General features: G+C 38.4%; 1 protein-coding gene and 1 pseudogene across 4 annotated transcripts in view; both read right to left on the minus strand.

Moving 5' to 3' along the window:
* Positions 1 to 9,455, minus strand: part of CPSF6 (cleavage and polyadenylation specific factor 6) — a 34,406-nt gene extending 24,951 nt beyond the window's left edge. For all 4 annotated transcript variants that reach the window (XM_032420338.1, XM_032420336.1, XM_032420339.1 and 1 more), the window contains exons 1-2: positions 9,333 to 9,455; positions 1,499 to 1,708 (exon numbers count right to left, since the gene is read on the minus strand). In XM_032420338.1, the coding sequence (XP_032276229.1) occupies positions 1,499 to 1,708; positions 9,333 to 9,392 (270 nt within the window). In that variant the 5' untranslated portion in view covers positions 9,393 to 9,455. The remainder of the gene's footprint in view (positions 1 to 1,498; positions 1,709 to 9,332) is intronic.
* A 2,929-nt stretch (positions 9,456 to 12,384) lies between these two features.
* On the minus strand, positions 12,385 to 13,336 carry LOC116642518 (annotated as a pseudogene).
* Positions 13,337 to 18,843: the final 5,507 nt, after the last annotated feature.

An 18,843-nucleotide genomic window follows, 5' to 3' on the forward strand; every position in this document is an offset into this window, starting at 1 on the left:
GAGTAAACTCAGAATAAACAAGAGACAGTTAATGCTCAGCGGAAATCTAAGCAGAGTTACTGCCAGTTAGTCTTTAATTTTTAAATGGTATAAAAGCACCTGAGGACATAACTTCATCCCTTGATAAGAGTTTCAGAAATTAGAAGGTATATTATCCTTGGAGGTAAGATTCATTTTTTTTTTTTTTTTTTTTTTTTTTTTACTCTTAAAGAGTTTCTGGTCTCTCCCAATTTTAAACTGCTATGATGTTAAATTTTTAATAAAACCAATCTCACTTACCACTTTTCTCCTTAAAGGAAATTATGTCGGGAAATAAATTCCACCTTATGTTTGAGTATAAGATTAAAAAAAAGCACTGACATGTACTGAGTACATATCATGTACTTTATATCAAATATTTAACTCTTAAAATGATCCTGTTAAGTCCTATTATTACTCCCATTTCTCACAGGGTGCTATGGAGAAATTAAAAAGCTTGTCCAAGATCACAAAAGTAGTAAGTGGACAAGCTACGATTCAAAGTCGTCTTTAGCAATCACTCCTCCCAACTACATTGATAATGCTCCAATATTATAAAACTGCTCAGACTGAGTGCTTGGAGATAGGTTAATTTTTTAAAAAATGTGAACATTTTAAAATAAAATGCTACCAAGGAAAGAAGGATGACAAATTTTGATTTCTAGATAATTTTTAAACTTTCAAATGTATGTTCTAAATGTTTCTAAGTAGAGATGTAAAGATTCTACAGGACTATTTCAATGAGTATTTAAGATTTAATACTAAAAATCATAAATATAATAAATATACACTGAACACCCAGTTAAGGAAACTCCCAATTAATAATCTCATAGTCTCATAAAAAACCCAAATTAAAATACAATGCATATAGCATTTTCCATGCATATAGCAGTTTCCATAAATGAGATTTCAAATTTAAAAGCAGAAATGAAATTCAACAAGTTTGTAATATAAATTAGATAATGAAAACTTTTTTAAAAAAAGATTTTACTTTTTTTAAGTAATCTCCACACCTAACATGGGGGTCCAACTCACAACCCCAAGATCAAGAGTCACACACTCTTCTGACTGAGCCATCCAGGAGCGAGCCCTAATAATGAAAACTTTTTAAAACCCCAGGTCAAACTGTTTGTTCCTACAGTTCTGAATCCTGGTTTCAGACCTTATGTGAGTATTTTTCTTTGTAAAACTAGGATGGCAGAAGTAGTAAAGTAAAAAGAATACCTGATTTAAACTCAAAATAAATGAATTATATTTAACTGGAATCTCTACCAAAACAAGCTGAATGACCACAAAATTCAAAACTAGATTTGGAATTTATAATGTTTAAACGTACTTGAATTTCTCTCCTCATTGCATAAACAAGCATAAAGAACAACAAATCTTCAAATTTTTATTTTATAAAACTGGAAGAAATTAACTACTTGAATAGTTCAAAACCAACTACCAATAATTTAATTCATACGTTAAATTTACTTACCCATGTTAGATTTCCAATATACAATGCAATTCTCTTTCCAGTATATGTATAGACAACATTTGGTGCTGCTCCTTTACCCACATCATCACCAACAGTTGGTGGGAGAGTATCCATGTAATCACGGTCTTCTGGGGCATCTCCATTATTTGCAGATGGAGAGATGACATCATCATACAAATCTATCTGATCATGCCCACCATATTCAGCTTCCTGAGACACAGAAATAATGCCCTAAATTATAAAACAGTCAGACCACCACTAAATAGACCTGAATACAAATTCATTCAACTATTTTGTTTTAAAAATCTGGTAGAAGATAAAGCCCCAAAGATCTCAGTAAAAATCTTCTCTTACTTCACGCCACAGATGTATTCTTGAATGGTAACTATAAAGTGAATTTCTATATAATAAATCCTATTTTTCCACTTATATATAATATAGGAAATAATGTTCCTCGGAGAAAAGAATGATATGGAAACAAAATAAAGTAATAATATAAAACTTTCCTTGGAAGTACAATACTCTTAAGAGTAGAAGTAACAATACATGAATGCAAATAGGTGGACTTTAAAAAAATGACACAGAAATATCACAAACAAAACTCAGAGCCATTATAAATCTTTAATATTTAACTGCAGAAAAATACAACTATTATTTTCTATGGTATTCAGGATCTTGTTTCCCACTCTGTGAAAGGTGTTAGTTTTTTAAAAAAAAGCTCAGTGAGCTAAGCCAAAGGGAAGGGATGAAGAAATGTGGGTACATAAATTATTCCAAATGTCATAACAAATGAACAAGGAAAAGAGAAACAATAAATAAAATACTCGTAAAACTATCCAAATTAGTATCCAGCAACAGTTTCATTATTCTCAGTCAACAAAGAGTTAATGCTTACCTGACTTCTTAGATCTCTAGTCAATTTAGCAAGAGGTATCTAGTCAATTAGCAAGAGAAAAGTGGTATGAACAAGGATCTAGTAAAGCTCTGCCACTGTCACCAGCAGAGTTAAAACAATGCTAGTGGATGCCACTTACATGCCTAAATGGTAAGCAAGGGAAAAAGGAAAACAAAAAAGAAACAAATGTACACAGGAGAAAAATGAAAAAGGAGGGTTCTAGCATAAATAATTACAAGAAAAATGAAATGCAGACGTTGGCAGAACACTCAACAACATTTAAATTGCCCTTCCACAGGCTTGACTAGCCAGAATCAGAAGAAAAACTTTTATCTTCCTGCATTTCCATCACTAAGTATCTAAATCAATGTGAACCAAAAAGTAAAACAAAAAAGAAAAAGAAAAAAAAAAAAATCAATGTGAACTATTTTATTTTTCTTACAAGGTAGAATATTTGAGATAATAAAAGAACTACAATTATAAAACAACAAACTTGAGAGCTCAGAAATGGGTTATATCCTCTCATAATTTGTTAAGGATGAAGTGTTACATAAATGGCACATAAGGAGGAGCTAAAGGTTCTAATAGTTTTAAGGACTTTTACGAGGACAGAGAAATGACCCAGAGAAAGCATTTGTAATAGGACTATAAACAGATCAACAAAATTTTGTTATTATAGGCCCCAAGAGAACACAGCTATTGCTTTGTTATCCAGAAGAGCGGCAGAGTTAAGATTTTTTTAAAAAAGAAAAAAACCTAAAAGAGGAAATACTAATTATACAAATAGCCAAAGGAATCTGAAATTTACAAACTCATCTTCAGGTAATCTTCTGCATAACTGAGTCAACCAATTTACTAATTATATAACAGCATCTTTACATAACATTTTGTTTTGAGGTAGAATGTCTGTACGACTTATCTATAAGGAATCCAAGATCTCTAGGTTAAGTCACGGAACAAAGCCATCTTTAGCAATGGGCAGAAACTAGACCACAAGTCACTACATTATGTCTTGATTTTATTTTGTTTGTACAGCAATATCAAAATAATCTTTTAGAACTAAGTTTTTGTTAAACAAAGTAACATGCTCAAATTGCAGTGACAGTAAAAATTAGAAAAAAGGAGGATGAGTTTTGTTATGAAGTTTCAGTGTAGCTGAAGCTTCAGGTAGCGTGGTTGCAGCAGTGGTTCCATACACTTAAGATACTAAAAAGATTCCCACAAGCGGTAGTGGGCATTTTAAACTCTTGCAATCCAGTTCTGTACATCAAGTGGAATTATTATTATTATTCAAAGGGAGTTGTGTTTCCATCCTCCTCAGCAGAGATTATAATCACAATATATGGTCTGAGGGAGAGTAAAAAAGAATGCAAGGATTATTTAAATTTTACACTTTCATGAAACAGGTTAACACATTATTTGATTTTTCATTAGTTGTAAATCTAGGAAAATGTTTACTTAAGCAGACAATAATTTACAAGCATAATCGCAGCTACACTAACCTGGTGAATCACAATCACTTACTATTTTTGTCCGTCCACGAATTCCTATGTTGACACCAACCAATTTTCCACATTGATATGATTCTACCAATATTTAGGATCAGCCATTTTGTCTGGTAGTTGGACTGCTTCCAATTGGTTGAAGTATGATGCTAATTGAGACCAGGGTCCTGGGGTTTGATTTCCATGTGGACTAGTTAGCTTCACTCTGTTCCAAGGCCACAGCCTGTACTTCTAGCCCCAACGGTATGCATTTGGACGTGGTGAAAAAATATTAATGAATCTGAATACAATTGCTGCCATTACTTAAAATGAAACTCAAAGCACATATCTTGAAGTATCAGTACTCTTCCTTTTCAGCTTCAGCATATCACATCTATCCTCCACATTAAAAAAAAAAAAAAAAGATACAAAACACATCTACTTTCTGTTCCCATTTTAAAAAGGAGGGAAACACACATATTCTGAAATTATGCAAAATGTGTACCATAGGTCATATACAAAGAAGGTGAGCTCTGAACATCTACTGAACAAAAAATAGCTTCTACTTTGTCAAAGAGAAATGGTCAACAGTGTCAAGTTCTACTATGGAAAGAATCTTTTCAATTATTATCTTTAGGAAATTTTAATGGCATTCAAAAACAAACAAAAATCAACAATGCCCCTCTAAATATTTTAGGTGTCAAATGCTGCCCAGTCTAACTATCTACTTTTCATAGTAACTAATCTACTGATAGAGCTGCACATTACATGTAACTTCCAATAAAATAACAGTACTCAGGATTTGTTAAAAAAAATCCAGTAATATTTTTCGTTCCCTACATTCTAAATCACTAATCATTCTAACGGCAAGGCATCCTTTTAAGATTTTACACTTCAAGATTACGTTCTACATGATATACAAGTAGCTGTTGCCACATTAGAGAAAACAGTTTAAAATTAACACGGATAGTAAAATAACCAAAATCCTATTAGCTCCCTTTTAAAGGCAATGTTTCTTCTTCCCACCAAGGACTTATTTTTAGACATATTTTCCTTAATCACCTCCCACAAAATTTTAGTGTAACAGATGTCCTGTATATACATTCTATATACCATCACTGGGCTGACCACGGAATAACTGTACTACACTCTTCATTCTCCCTGACAAGCCCAACATGGCTTTTGGTGATCCTAAATTGTAATAGCATCCCTGCATTATACGAGAGTACCAGTAATGGTACAGCAAAGGCCACCTGTTTCAAAGCCCCTCTATTTAAAAAAGAAGGAGAAGGAGAAGAAAGAAAAAGAAAAAAAAGAGAAAGGAACTTAAAATCCATTTCCATTTGGAGAAATATAAAGGGGGGAGGTTTACATTTTGCATTTACAAAATGTATTCTATACCAAGGAAGAAAAATACTAGCATGAAAAATCCAGAAGATAATCGAATTCATATTTATCTTTATAGAAAATATATCATTTTCTGATTTTTATCTACTTATGTTCTAATACATTTGAAAATTAGTTTTATAATCCCTGTAAAAAGATCAACTAATGGTAAAGAAGCCAACTTCTTTACTAAAAATATGCCACATGAACCACAAATGGTGGACAATTCACAGGCAGCTGAATAAACTACACTCATAAATTATAAAACTGAGTGGGAAGAGTTCTAGTTCCCCTAAATATTTCTACCAAAGTTTCTGAATCAGTCTCTACCTACCTCATTCTCAACCTTACAGCCTTATCTCAGAGGATTTTCGATTAAACATAAATTTATCAGAAATAAGGTTTCACCGACATTTGCCCAGGAAACTTACTTTCCAAAATCGGCTAGACAACTGGCTAGATACATAATGATTAAATATAAAGTATAATGACTCATGAAATAAAGGCAAGTTGACTTATGAGGATGTCTAGGTCCTAAGATTTCTAAACGAATTTTTTCCCCAGCCATAACCTATATATATTTTCATTTTAAAACTCAGTGGTCAAATTACTAAATCAGCACTGTTACCAGTGACCTATCACTAGACAGATCAATAACTAAATTTGCTATTAAGAGCTTTTGATTTCCAAAACAAGCAAAATACACACCTCAATGTATACAGTGTAAACTTTCCTGAGGTTCCTAGAATTTTTTACTTTCCCCATCAATAAAAATTCTACAGATAAAGATACACATAAAGGAGTTTTATAATACATGACCTGTCAGAGTGTTATAATTATGTAGATGTCTCTCACCCCCACTACAGTGCATTGTAAGAGTAGGGACTATCTGAATTTTGTATCCCTCCTTGTTGGCATATAACAGATATTCAAGAAATGTATTTTGAACAACTGAGTTTGAAAATTTTTTATTTAGTCTTGGTCAAAATTAGAAAGTCTAGAATTATTAAATATTAGGTTATTAACTACCACATTAAAGTACAAATCCCAGTTCAAACTGGACTGACACATACTATAGAGGCTGAAACAGAACCGTTTTTTTCTCAACTCAAAATTCAAGTAAGGTAGAGGTTGGAAGTAGTTCAAATTCTTCCACTGGAGCAACTAACTGTTCTCAATTTGGTTACATCCAAAGACCTTTAATTTAAGAACTAAAGAGCACCCATGAAGAATAGCCAAGTCCCTTGTGCCTTCTTTCTCCAACTTTATTCTCCATTCTTAAATTCATCTCGTGAAGAAAGGAACTCTATATTTTCACTAAACTTATTCTCACCCCATCCCCAAATTAAAGTTTCTTCTAAGACAGCTGACTGTCTCATACTTTTTGAAATAGGTTTATACTGTGCTTAACCAAAATACACACCTGAAAAAAAAACCTTCATAAAGTACCATTTAAAATAGAAGAAAATGGAAAATACAGACTACAGAGAATTTCAAAGTACACAAATGCAATTAAATCTGCAGCTCACAGTAAAGAAAAAGGCGTTGTGGTTTTTTTTTTTTTTTTTGAAGGTTTACAGCAGTTTAGAAGCCAAAATAAGTCGACTGGTTATACTTAGTAAAACGCTTTACTCAACTACAGTAAGAGTCATAGTTTACTATAGCAACCAGGAGAAATAAGGTCACCAGCTCACAATAAAGTGAAAATTACATCAGTTATAATTCTGTAGTTGCTTCTAATTCTGATCAATTTTCAGAAAAATATTTCAATGACAGTAACATTTTTTAAAAAAGAGGATGGACCTTGAAAACAACCAACTATCCTTTTGTGGCCATATTTTGCAAAGCAATTACCACAGCAAGCAGATTACAAAGGCCAATGATATGCAAAATAATAACAAAAACAAAGCCTCTGTTTAATCCCATTAATCTATTCAAAACTATAAAGATTTTACTGGTAAAATAAACAACCATGTGAGAGATAAAATGATGTAAGTTCAAGTCAACAAAAAGCTACATTTTTAAGAGAACCCTATAAAATAGTTCCTCATCAGGGCCACAAAATTTTAATCTCTTCCCACCTCCTGCTCAGTCAGCACTAGTTACTGCACAAGGATAAGCAAGTATCACTCCTTCCAGCTATATGTATTAGACAAATGGCCATCCCAAATTAAGTATGGGAAAGCCTAAAAAAAATCTTTCATGAAGAGGTCCTGAAGAAAGCTCAAATTCTAAAACTGTACCCAAATTCTTCTTTTATCATAGGGGAAAAGGCAAAGCAAATGTAAGAAAAGCTAATGAAGAGTCTTGAACATTTAACTGCTCCTTTACTTTCAGGTATGGCCCTCTTTTGGATGGAATGTTATATCCATTTGATAAATAAAAAGAAATTTCCTAGAGGTCTTTTGTCTACTGATCTTAAAAGCATTAACATCTGATTGTAGTGCCCGAGATAATTTTCTAATTTGCCACTGACACAACTCAGTCATCACAGTTCTAAAATATAAACACAACAAAAAGAATTAAGATTTTAAAACTTAACGTTTGATTACAATACCCAGTCTTTAACGGAGTAGCAACCATTTAAAGCTAATTGAAAAATGTTTTTCTTTTCTAATACTTAAACCAGAGGCACAAAGTCATTCCTGAAAACAAGAACAGTTAAGGATTTCTAGCTTTCCCTCATTTTAAAAAAATCTTGAGCCCCTAGTCAGAAATAAAGTCCTGAATGTAGTGGGGGGAAAAAAGAAAAAAGAAAAAAGAAAAAACATTAACCACTAAAATTGTATCAAGCTTCTCTTACGGACCTGGAATATAAAAAATCAAGCTTTTAGGTGCACTACAGTTAGGCACAATTTAATTTTTAAAAATGTGTTACTACATAAAGGCAGTAAAGATGTGAACAGCAGGCTTAGAGCTCACACGTCACTACTCTAGTAACAAACGAGATCTTTTGCAAGGATGCCCAACATCAGACATCACAGCTCCGCGGCTAGTTCTTCTAGGCAACTGTGGCTTGAGAGATACCGGAAAAACCTTCCATTCTCACTTTCTCCAACCTTTCAAAACGAAAATTAACAGATCCCTCGGAGGGCATTTTACATTTGCTTTTGAAAATCGGGTCTTATTTACAACCTTTTAAACTATACTAAAGGAATTCGGGTGAACGTTCTTTATTTTAATCACTCCTCTTATCTCTCGGTGAGCTACCATCTCCCCCCCTCCCCCCATCCAACCAACACGCTTCCAAGTCTTCCTTTAGGCTCAGGCCATCTATCTTCACAGGTATTTTCATCACAAAAGCCAACAACAACTGGGCCTCAAAAGCACTGCAAGACCTCGACCACCGAGGCACGGCCCGCGCACCGACTTTGAAACACGATCGACGGTGCAAAAGTCAAAGGACTTGTTGCAAACGTGCCCACACCGAAGCCGCCTTCACAAAGTGTGAGGAGAGGAGGAAGAAGGCGCCACGCCGAAACCTGTCGCAAACGCGAGCAGGAGCCCAGGAAACTGGGCGCGCGGGATACAAAGGGCCATGAATGCGGCCTTCCATGAGGCGACCGTGCGCGGCCGGGGAGACAAAATGGAGCGACGAGAGGAATCGGAGCCCGAGCTGCAGGGTCGGGGAACAGGCGGCGCCCGGCGCGCGCCCCGCCGGGCTTCCTCCTCGACCCGGCGGCGGGGGAGGGGGCGCGGCGGCGGCCCGTTCTCCCCGCGGCGCACACGCGGCCCCACCGCCCGGGCCTAGCGCGGCGGGAAGCGCCCGCCGGCCGCCGCCAACAATGGGGAGGTGGCGGCGGCGAGGGAGGGGCCGGCGGCGTCTGCACGGCGGCCCGCGTCCGCGCTCCAGGCCCTGCGGCGGGCAGCAGCATCCGCGGCCCGCGAAACGACGCGGTAGAACGAGGGGCGAGGGGGGCGCCCCGCCGGGGTCGGACGGCGCGGCCCACAGGCGGCAAGGGCGCACGGTCTGCAGCCGCGCCGGCTCGCAGCCCGCGGCAGACCCTGGGTCAGCGTCCGGACCGCAGCGCCGCCCGCTTTGGCGGCGTGGGCCCGGGCCCTCACGTACCTGGTTGAACTCTTCGCCCACATCCGCGTAAATGTCTATGTGGTCCACACCGTCCGCCATCTTCTCTCGGCCGAGGCCGCCGCCGCCTCCTGCAGGTCTGCCCGCCGCGGCAGCAGCAGCGGATCTAGCGGCGGGGGCGGGGCGCGCTGCGTCACTTCCGAGGCCCGAGGGACGAGGCGGGGGCGGCCGGGGGCGGCCGGGGGCGGCGGTCGCGTCTGCGGCCCGGCCGCTCGGCGGGCGCGGAGAAAAAGCTTGCGTCTCTGCTGGCAGAGGCGGTTTCTTTTGTGTGTCTAGGTTAGGCCTGGGGCTTGGGGGGACGTCCCAGCTGTTTCCAGAGACTGTGTTTTCACGTTGCCTCTGGCACACTCAAACGTTTTGTAATATTTTCATTCTCAGTTTTGCTTACAATTCTCAAAGCCAAGGCTTCTAGAGAGGTGGAAGTTTTATATCCATGATTAAATACAAGTGTAACCCAGCATTCTGTGAGCGCCTTGAGAGCGAAAACAACGTTCTTATCCCTGCATCCTCAGAGACCCGCAGTTTCATTTGCCTAGTAAACGCTGGATTCCCGTTGATTGTTATCTTGAGTAATTTGCAAGCTACTTAGGTTATTTGCATGCTATTTATGTTTGCATCTCTATCCCCTGTCACCGTCTCCTTTCATCTCCTCTTTCCCCCTTCGTTGCCCTTCGTTTTTTCCCCCCGCTTGGATCGCAGTTGGTTTTTCTCTGAATAGTTCAAACGCCTCTAACTTGAATGCAGTCATCCTAGAGCCCACCCAACAAGGTAGAGGCATCTTGGGGCAAAGGGCTTCTCAGAACCATAGAATGTCTGAACGAGAAGGGAACTGGAAAAGGTGTCATTAGGTCCAAACATCTATTTTTCAAATGAGGGAACGGAGGCCAAATAGAAGTAAGTGATTTAACCGGGATCACGTGATCAATACAGACCGCTTTTGCCACCAGGGTTTTATTCAAAGATGTCTCTCCAGTTAGAAACCTTACTCCATTCTTTATTTCTTTTTCACCCATTTAAAAACCCACCAAATTAGAGTGTGTTTGCTAAGATACAGAAATCTTTTGCACAGTGATAAGCCAAAGAATATCCACCTATACTTGGTATGTTGGAAGAAGCTTAGTTGGAGTCTTAGAGACCAATGTGGTGATGTGGATAACAATTACTAGTCAGTTTACCAGCAAGATGACCTCAGTCGAGTTACCTAACCTCTCTCTCACGTTCAGTTTCAGAATCTTCAGACTTGAGGTAGTAATATTTACCTCACCAAGGTTGAAGGTTGATGGTAGTTTAAATGAGGTAATATGCAAAATGCCCTATCCTCTTCTACTTCTTGGAAATACTGATTTTCTTTTTTCCATGGGGCTTTATAGAAGACAAGAGCCATTCATGATAAGGGGCAAGACCTTTTTTTAGATTTGGGTAGGCACCATAGGCCCATCATAGATGTCCATATCCCAATCCCCGGAACCTCTAACTTTATTAACCTTGGAAAAGGAGCTTGACTTATCCTTGATTTCTTGGTAGGTCCAAAGTAATCACAAGGGTCCTTATAAGTGAAAGAGGAGGCAGGAGAAGGGAGATGATAGGAGCAGTGTATGTTCTTTTAGTACACTTAAAAATCATTCCAGGGTTCTGACTTCTACCATTACCTACGAAAAAGCAGCCGTCAGTGTGACTGTTTCTTTGAAGGTCATTGGGGCTCCCCCCCCAACCCCGGCCGCTTTTAAGATTTTTTTCTCTTATACTTTGGTTTTCTGCTCTTTTACTATGTATGTTTGGAAGTGTATTTCTTTTTATTTATGATGCTTGGGATTCACTGAGCTTCTTGAATACATTGATGCCTTTCATGAGTTCTGGAAAATTCTCAGCTTTTACCTCTTCAAATATTGCTTCTGCCCCACTCTTTCTTCTCTCCCTCTATAACTCCAATAAATGTATGTTAAATCTTTACTATCCACTATTTCTCTTACCTTCTCTTTTTTTATCTCTTCCTGCTTCATTTTGAGTAGCTTTTTTTCTGATATATTTTCTAGATGACTAATTCTCAAATAGAAATAAAAATAAATAAATAAAAAATAATGGGGATGCCTGGCTGGCTCAGTCGGTAGAGCATGCAACTCTTGATCTTGGGGTCAGGAGTTTAAGCCCCACATGGGATATAGAGCTTATGTTAAAAAAAAAAAAAAATAGAAACAAAAAAATAGATTACTAATTCTCCCATGATGTCAAACTTATCTATTTAGCTATTAATTTTGGTTTTGGGGTGGTTTGTTTTTGGTAATTTTAAGACTTAAAATTTCTATTTGATTCTTTTTAAAATCTGTTATGTTCATTTTTATAGCATTCTATTCTTTGCCCAAACAGTAAGTCTTGGCTTTCATCTCTTTGAGTGTAGTAGTCATCATTGGTATACAATCTGGGTCTCTGCTAATTCCAATATCTGGAGTCCCATTGAGTGTATTGTTGGTTCTTTGTTTTAGTTATTTGTTGTGGTTTTGTTTTGTTTTGTTTTTTTGAAAGAGAGAGGCGGGGCGGGCAGAGGGGAGGGAGAGAGAATCTTAAGCAGACTCTACGCCCAGCCCAACACGGCTCTATCTCACAACCCAGAGATCAGGACCTGAACTGAAATCAACAGTTGGACGATTAACCGGCTGAGCCATGGAGGCACGCCTATTCGTTGTGTTCCTTATGCTGTTTCTCACTCATGTTGTCTTCTTTTTTTTTTTTTTACTCTTAAGGCATTTATTTATTAAAACATTCTCTGCCAAGATTTCACATTAGCTTAAAATTCAAATCAGTCTTTACATTTCCCTACTGAGGTTTCCACCTCAGTGTATCACATAAAAACACCTTCTCCAGCAATCAGTGTTACCAGCGTCCACACGGTGAGCCCCATGGTCAGCCTCTTTGTTCCCTAGGTGACCCAACTAGATGTTAATACTGCTCTGCTACAGGGTAAAAGCTCCTAACTCAAACTCATTGGAAAAGGGGTGAAATTTCTGCAAAGTGCACTTTAAGAAGAGGTATTGTTTGCTCATGAAAAGAAACCAGTGAGTCCTCTAAGAATAATAAAAGGGGGTATTTTACAGTTAAGCACATGATTTGGAGTGAAGAATTCGGATGTTGCTCTGCTGGTCCAGGCCGTTAATACTCTTCTTGTTCCTCCTGTGGGCCCCCTTCATCAGGTATCACAAAGCCTTCATCTGTGGCATACAGAATGTCCACGATCCTCTGCAATACCGGGTCGTTTTCCCCCTCATTCTCCTGGCAAATCAATTCAATGTTCCTTAGCTTTCCAAAGTAGAAATCTCTTTCTTTCTTCAAGTCTTCGACAGTAAGTTTCAATGCGTTGACCTGCTGCATCAATTCAGCTGCTTCGTCATCCCCGTTGCCCACACCAGGATGCTTTCGCACCACACCCGGGCCAGCCTTAGGGGTTGCAGTAGTTCTGTGTGTTGCAATGGGCCTCTGTGGAGCTGCACTGCTGGAGCTGAGAGGTTTCTTCTGTTTGTTCAGAGCTGGAGCAACAAGGGAGGGAGCTACTGCAGTTTCTTGACCTTGTCTGGCAGCTACGGGGTCATAGTCTTTTTCATCATAGTTTGCATCAAAAAACTTCTTGAACCACTGAACAAATTTAAAATTGTCCTGAATCTTTCCTTCTACTAATTTGTCCACAGGAATTATTTTGTCAACACCCATTCTCTTAAAGCCTGCTTGTAGTATTTTGAAGTTCTGGATGTACTCATGTTTTAGCTTAGCCTGGAATTTCACTTTCTTCAAGGCAATGGAGCCAGGGAACAGCATGTCCATAAACTGTCCATAATCTGATCTTTGTCAGATTCAGCTGCAGAGACTCCTTGATCCAGGCCAGCATGTCATGTCGACTTAGGTTATCACTGGTGACTGATGTTGAATATACGTTCACTGCCATCTTCGGCTCTCGGCGGGACCGCGTCCACGGCCTGTGCCCGGCTTCGGTTCCGTCTTCGTCTCATTCAAACCGCCCTCTCACTCATGTTGTCTTATTACCTGACTATCTTTGTGTGCTGGGCATCATAATTGTAATACTTGAAGAAATAATGTGAGTCCTAGGATAATTTTTTTTTCCATAGGAGGATTTTCATTATTTTCTGCAAGGCATCTCCGGACACTAATAAACAAGATCACCCTCATCCAGGTGACCTCTCAGTTTCTGCAAGGCATCTCCGGACACTAATAAACAAGATCACCCTCATCCAGGTGACCTCTCAGCCAACTCTTTTGAATCTGAAATGCAAAAGCACTCTGAATGTATAGGCCTAGCCTTTCTCCATCTTGGCCAGGTAATTCCTCACTCCCTGGCGGGCTTTTTGATGATTTTAAAATGTTACAGCGGCACTTGGGTGGCTCAGTTGGTTAAGCGTCTGACTCTTGATTTCAGCTCAGGTCTCGATCTCAGGGTCATGAGATTGAGCCCTGTGTTGGGCTGGGCGGGGAGCCTACTTAAGATTCTTTCTCACCCCCTGCCCCTCCCACCCCTGCGCTGGTTCTCTCCCTCTCTCTCTTCCCCCCACTCTAAAAAAAATAATAAAAAAATAAATGTTGTTACAGGGTATCTGCTTACTTGGCAATGTTCAAGAAATGAAATATTATTGTAGATTACAAAAGAAAATGCATAATAATAAAAACAACAAACGAAAACTCTATACTTATTCAGTACTTCTATATACCACCCTCTTTGTTAGACATCTTATGGTTATTAATGTGCATAGATGAAAGATTGGAGATTCGGATTTTTATCCTGACTTGACAACTGACCAGCTAGGTAACCTTAGACGAGTCCTTTACCTCAAGTCCTCCATGAAGGTCCCTCTCAGTTTTGAAATCCTGTTATTCAAATCTACACAGAATTCAAAGTCCAGAGTGCCTTGAGAGCAATCTGGTATTACCAGAAATGTAGTGGCTTGAAACAACACCAATTCATTATCTTATAGTTCGAGAGATCAGAAGTCCAGAATGGGTCTCACTGGGCCAAAATCAAGGGGGTGGCAGGTCTGCATTCCTTCTGGAAGCTCTAGAGGTGAATACATTTGCTTGCCTTTTCCATCACCTAGAGGCTGCCCACATTCTTTGTCTGCGACCCCCTCCTTCCCACAATCACGTCACTCCAACATTATAAACAATATAAAATCAAAATATTCAAGAAGAGTAACAAAGAGGTTAGAAGGAGGTCAATAATGTTCTAAGGGTCTCTGTATATGTCCTTCTTCTCTATATAGAACTTTCTCTCCTTTTCCATGCACATGTCTATGCAACAATAGCAACCTCAGCTCCCGCGTTCAAACAAGCGCCATTCAGGAAAATGGTGATCTTGTCTTAGTTTCAATCACAAAATCTAAAGAGAGCAACTGATAGCTCAATTTTTACAGGAGTCAACTTTTAGTCCAATCAAGTTTAAGGAGAAGGAGTCACAGAGTAAAAACACAGCTTACAAAATCTACCCTGTGAGTTAGGAAAGGGTAGAAAACTGTCAGTGGAAGACGGTTGCTCTGAGCCAAGCAGATACCCCAAAGCTTGTCTAACGCATCCCCCCTCTTAGAGGACAGCACATAGACAAAGCCCTGATGGTTGGAGATGGCAAATCCAAATCCATAAATATTTAACACATATTATCATTCTGACTTACTTCAAGTCAGTCCATGCCATAATCTCCATAGGAATATGATTTTGGTTCTAACACACTGTAGGTTATAGTTTAGGTCTATGCTTCCCAAACTTTTATTTTTAAAAATTTTTTTAAAGATTTGTTTATTTATTATTTATTTGAGAGAGAGAGCATGAGTGGGAGAGGCAGAGGGAGAGGGAGAGAGAATCTCAAGCAGACTCTGAGCTGAGCACAGAGCCAGACGTGGGGCTTGATCCCATGACCCTGAGATCACCACCTGAGCTGAAACTAAGAGTTGGACACCCAACCAACTGCGCCACACAGGTGCCCCTGCTCCTCAAACTTTAAAAAATACCCCTAACATTTTAAACATGCAGCCATAATATATGTAAATGTAAATATTATTTTATAAGGCATTTTATATTAACATTTTTATATCATGAGCACCCATACAAATATATAATTTTGTTTTCTTTCTTTTTTTTTATTTCTTGGAGCAAATACGTAATTTTGAAGGATGAAATAAACAAGGTTTTTAAAAAGATTTTATTTATTTATTTTACAGAGAGAGAGAGAGCACAAGCAGGGGGAGGGGCAGAGGGAAAAGGAGAGAGAATCTCAAGCAGACTCCGTGCTGAGCATGGAGGCTGATATGGAGCTCGATCTCAAAACCCTGAAGTCATGACGTGAGCAGAAATCAAGAGTCAGTTGCTTAACCGACTGAGCCACCCAGGCACTCCAATAAATAAGATTTTTTAAATGCAAGGCTATTATAATGGCCTTATATTATCATTAGTGGATATAAATCCATATTTCAAATAGTCTTGAAATTTTTGGTCCTGCTCTTGTCAAATCTGATTACATCATCCTTGTTTTCATCTCATGATGGGACTGACAAGAATTCATACTAGAAGTAGGTGTTGGCTCTGCTTTCTTGTCTTTCACTTGTACTTTCATTATTAGTATTAGCAATGAACCATGGTTTCTTAGGATTTTTTTTAAAACACCTGGGCATTTTGTGATGGTTAACTTAGTTAAAGTGAGAAAATAAAATCTCTAAGTCTATGTAACTGGGCTCTCATAAACTGCCATGTATCATAATACACAGCAAGTAAAGTGTATTAAGTGCCCATGTGAAGGAATCCCTTTAGAATCCTCTGTGTTGGGGAGAAAGTCCACCTCTTTCCTCAGGACTACCCCCAAGAGGAACAATAATGTGGGAAGTGAAAAAAGTTAATGATTCAAAATCCCTCACTTCCATGGGACCCTTCCATAATTCATCTAAATTTCCACTCCACTTTCCTCTCTGTCATACATACTCCCCTTTGTGTTGGATAGGGGTTGGTGAGGCAGCAGCCATATTTCTGCATCTAAGTGGAAATTGAATAAAGGGTTACATTTAGTTTGGATTTAATGGAAAATATTTATGTATAAGTTATTGTTAACCATCCTGACATAGGAATGCTTTCCAGAAATATTTTTACTGCCACTGTGCCAAGAGATTCTGTGATATAAAAATGCAAAGCCAGAGGTCATATGGTGATCTGAGTCTGTCCAACCATGCTAGGCAATAGAAATATGTGGGTACTGGAGGAGAAACAAAGTTTGAAATGTATGGAATCAGATACTATTCTTTAGAAAATTAGTCTAAAGAGACACGCAAAATGACAAGTGAAAGATTTGGTTCTCATTAATGCTACATAAACACTACATAATGAGGCATATAAAATTATCAACTCGCTATATGTATATATTTTTAAGATTTTATTTATTTATTCAAGAGAGAGAGAGCATGATCGAGAAAAAGAGAGCGGGAGAAAGAGAATGAGCAGGGGGAGGGGCAGAAGGAGAAGCAGACTCCCCACTAAGCAGGGAGCCTGATATGGGGCTCGATTCCAGGACCCCGGGATCATGACCCGACTGAGCCACCCAGGTGCCCCTCAACTTGCTATATATTCTTTTAATGAGAAAATCACATGAAATTGAAATTCCTGTGTTTCTTTTCTTCTTCTAAATAACAATTTGCTTTCATACCTTATTTTATGTTCATAATTTTTTGTTATTTTTCTTTAAGAAAGCTCCCAAAATATGGATATATCAATCCCCAGGAAACCTAGATTTATGCTTGCCACATACCTTAGTAACATGAAATCATTTGACATATGAATTGAGCAAGGATACTGTTCCTATATTAAATATTAGTTAATCTTAACTTTTCAGTTTTTTAAATAAAAAAATATAAAAATATATGCTCTATTATCTTTCCATATCCCCATGAATATATGTACATTCTCCAGAAATAATTAGTTAAACCAATTGCTATGGCTAAATAAGAAAGACTTATTGCAACACCAGAGAAATGGGGCATTACACCCTTCACTGCCCCTCCTTGAATCAGTCAGTTCCACATTTTTTTGTTTGTTTGTTAAGTAAGTTCCATGCCCAACATGGGGCTTGAACTCACGACCCCAAGATCAAGAGTCGCATGTTCTGTGACTGAGCCAGCCAGGTGCCCCCGGTTCCACATTTCAAACACTGCACTTCCTGTTACCAAATTCTGTTAGACTGTACCATATAAAAGTGCAGGTTTTATAGGTCATAAATGGTCTAACATTGGCATATCGTTGGCATTGTATATGTGGTATTCACCCAGATATATCATTTGGAATGCATTTGGCTGCAAGTAAAAGAAACAAAACTCGGGGCGCCTGGGTGGCTCAGTCATTAAGCGTCTGCCTTGGGCTCAGGTCATGATCCCAGAGTCCTGGGATCAGGTCCTGCATTGGGCTCCTTGCTCAGTGGGAAGCCTGCTTCTCCCTCTCCCACTCCCTCTGCCTTGTGTTCCCTCTCTCGCTATGTCTCTCTCTGTCAAATGAATAAATCAAATCTAAAAAAAAAAACTTATAGCACATGGTCATGCACGCACTGCTGGGGTGATCAGCTACTGGCCAAAAAAAAAGTTCATCTCAACTACGTACAGACAAAATACTGCATAGAAACATGTTCAAATGTTAATATCATTTTCGAACAGTGGGATTATGAGTATTTTTAGTTTTTTATTTATACATTTCTGTGTTTTTAATATTGCTACAGCAGGTATTTATTAACTTTATAATCAAGACAGAATTTCAACCTTATTTTTAAAAATAGAAAAGCATAGAGGCACCTGGCTGGCTCAGGCGATAGAGTGTGCAACTCTTGATCTCAGGGTTGTGAGTTCAAGTCCCATGTTGGGCATAGAGCTTACCTAAAAAAAAAAAAATAGGGGCGTTTGTGTGGCTCAGTTGGTTGAGTGGCCGACTCTTGATCTCCGCTTGGGTCTTGATCTCAGGTCGTGAGTTCAGGCCCCATGGTGCCCACTAAAAAAAATAAAATAAAACAATAAAAATTAAAAGTAAAATGTTTAAAAAATAGAAAGCATAAAATTAAGATTTTTTAATGCAGTATAGCCATTATCTTGGACTCAGGATGAAGCTTGACATTTAGAAACCTGTAATAATAATGAGTCACACACTTGATTGAAAAATAAAAACATATGAAGGCTACACTGTAGTTTGCCATCAACTATTTTTCAGCACTTGTGTGAATTGTGTTTAAAAACAGACATTTCTCACCATGGTTTTAAAGTGTATTGTTTGATACAAGTGGTCTTTTTTTGTGCTATGTAAAATGCATTCATCTTTGTGTTTTGAATGATTTATTTCCGGAAATTACTGAAGATGATGATAAAATCCATGTGAAGAGCTGGACTTCAGCAAAATACAATAACATTAGTATGAGTGAAAATATTTTTCAATATCAAAAACTGCTTTTTTTTTTTTTTAACTAGGCTCCATGCCCAGCGTGAAG

This window comes from Phoca vitulina, unplaced genomic scaffold, assembly GCF_004348235.1.
Source record: "Phoca vitulina isolate PV1807 unplaced genomic scaffold, GSC_HSeal_1.0 scaffold23, whole genome shotgun sequence".
In the NCBI taxonomy this organism is placed as follows: Eukaryota; Metazoa; Chordata; class Mammalia; order Carnivora; family Phocidae; genus Phoca; species Phoca vitulina.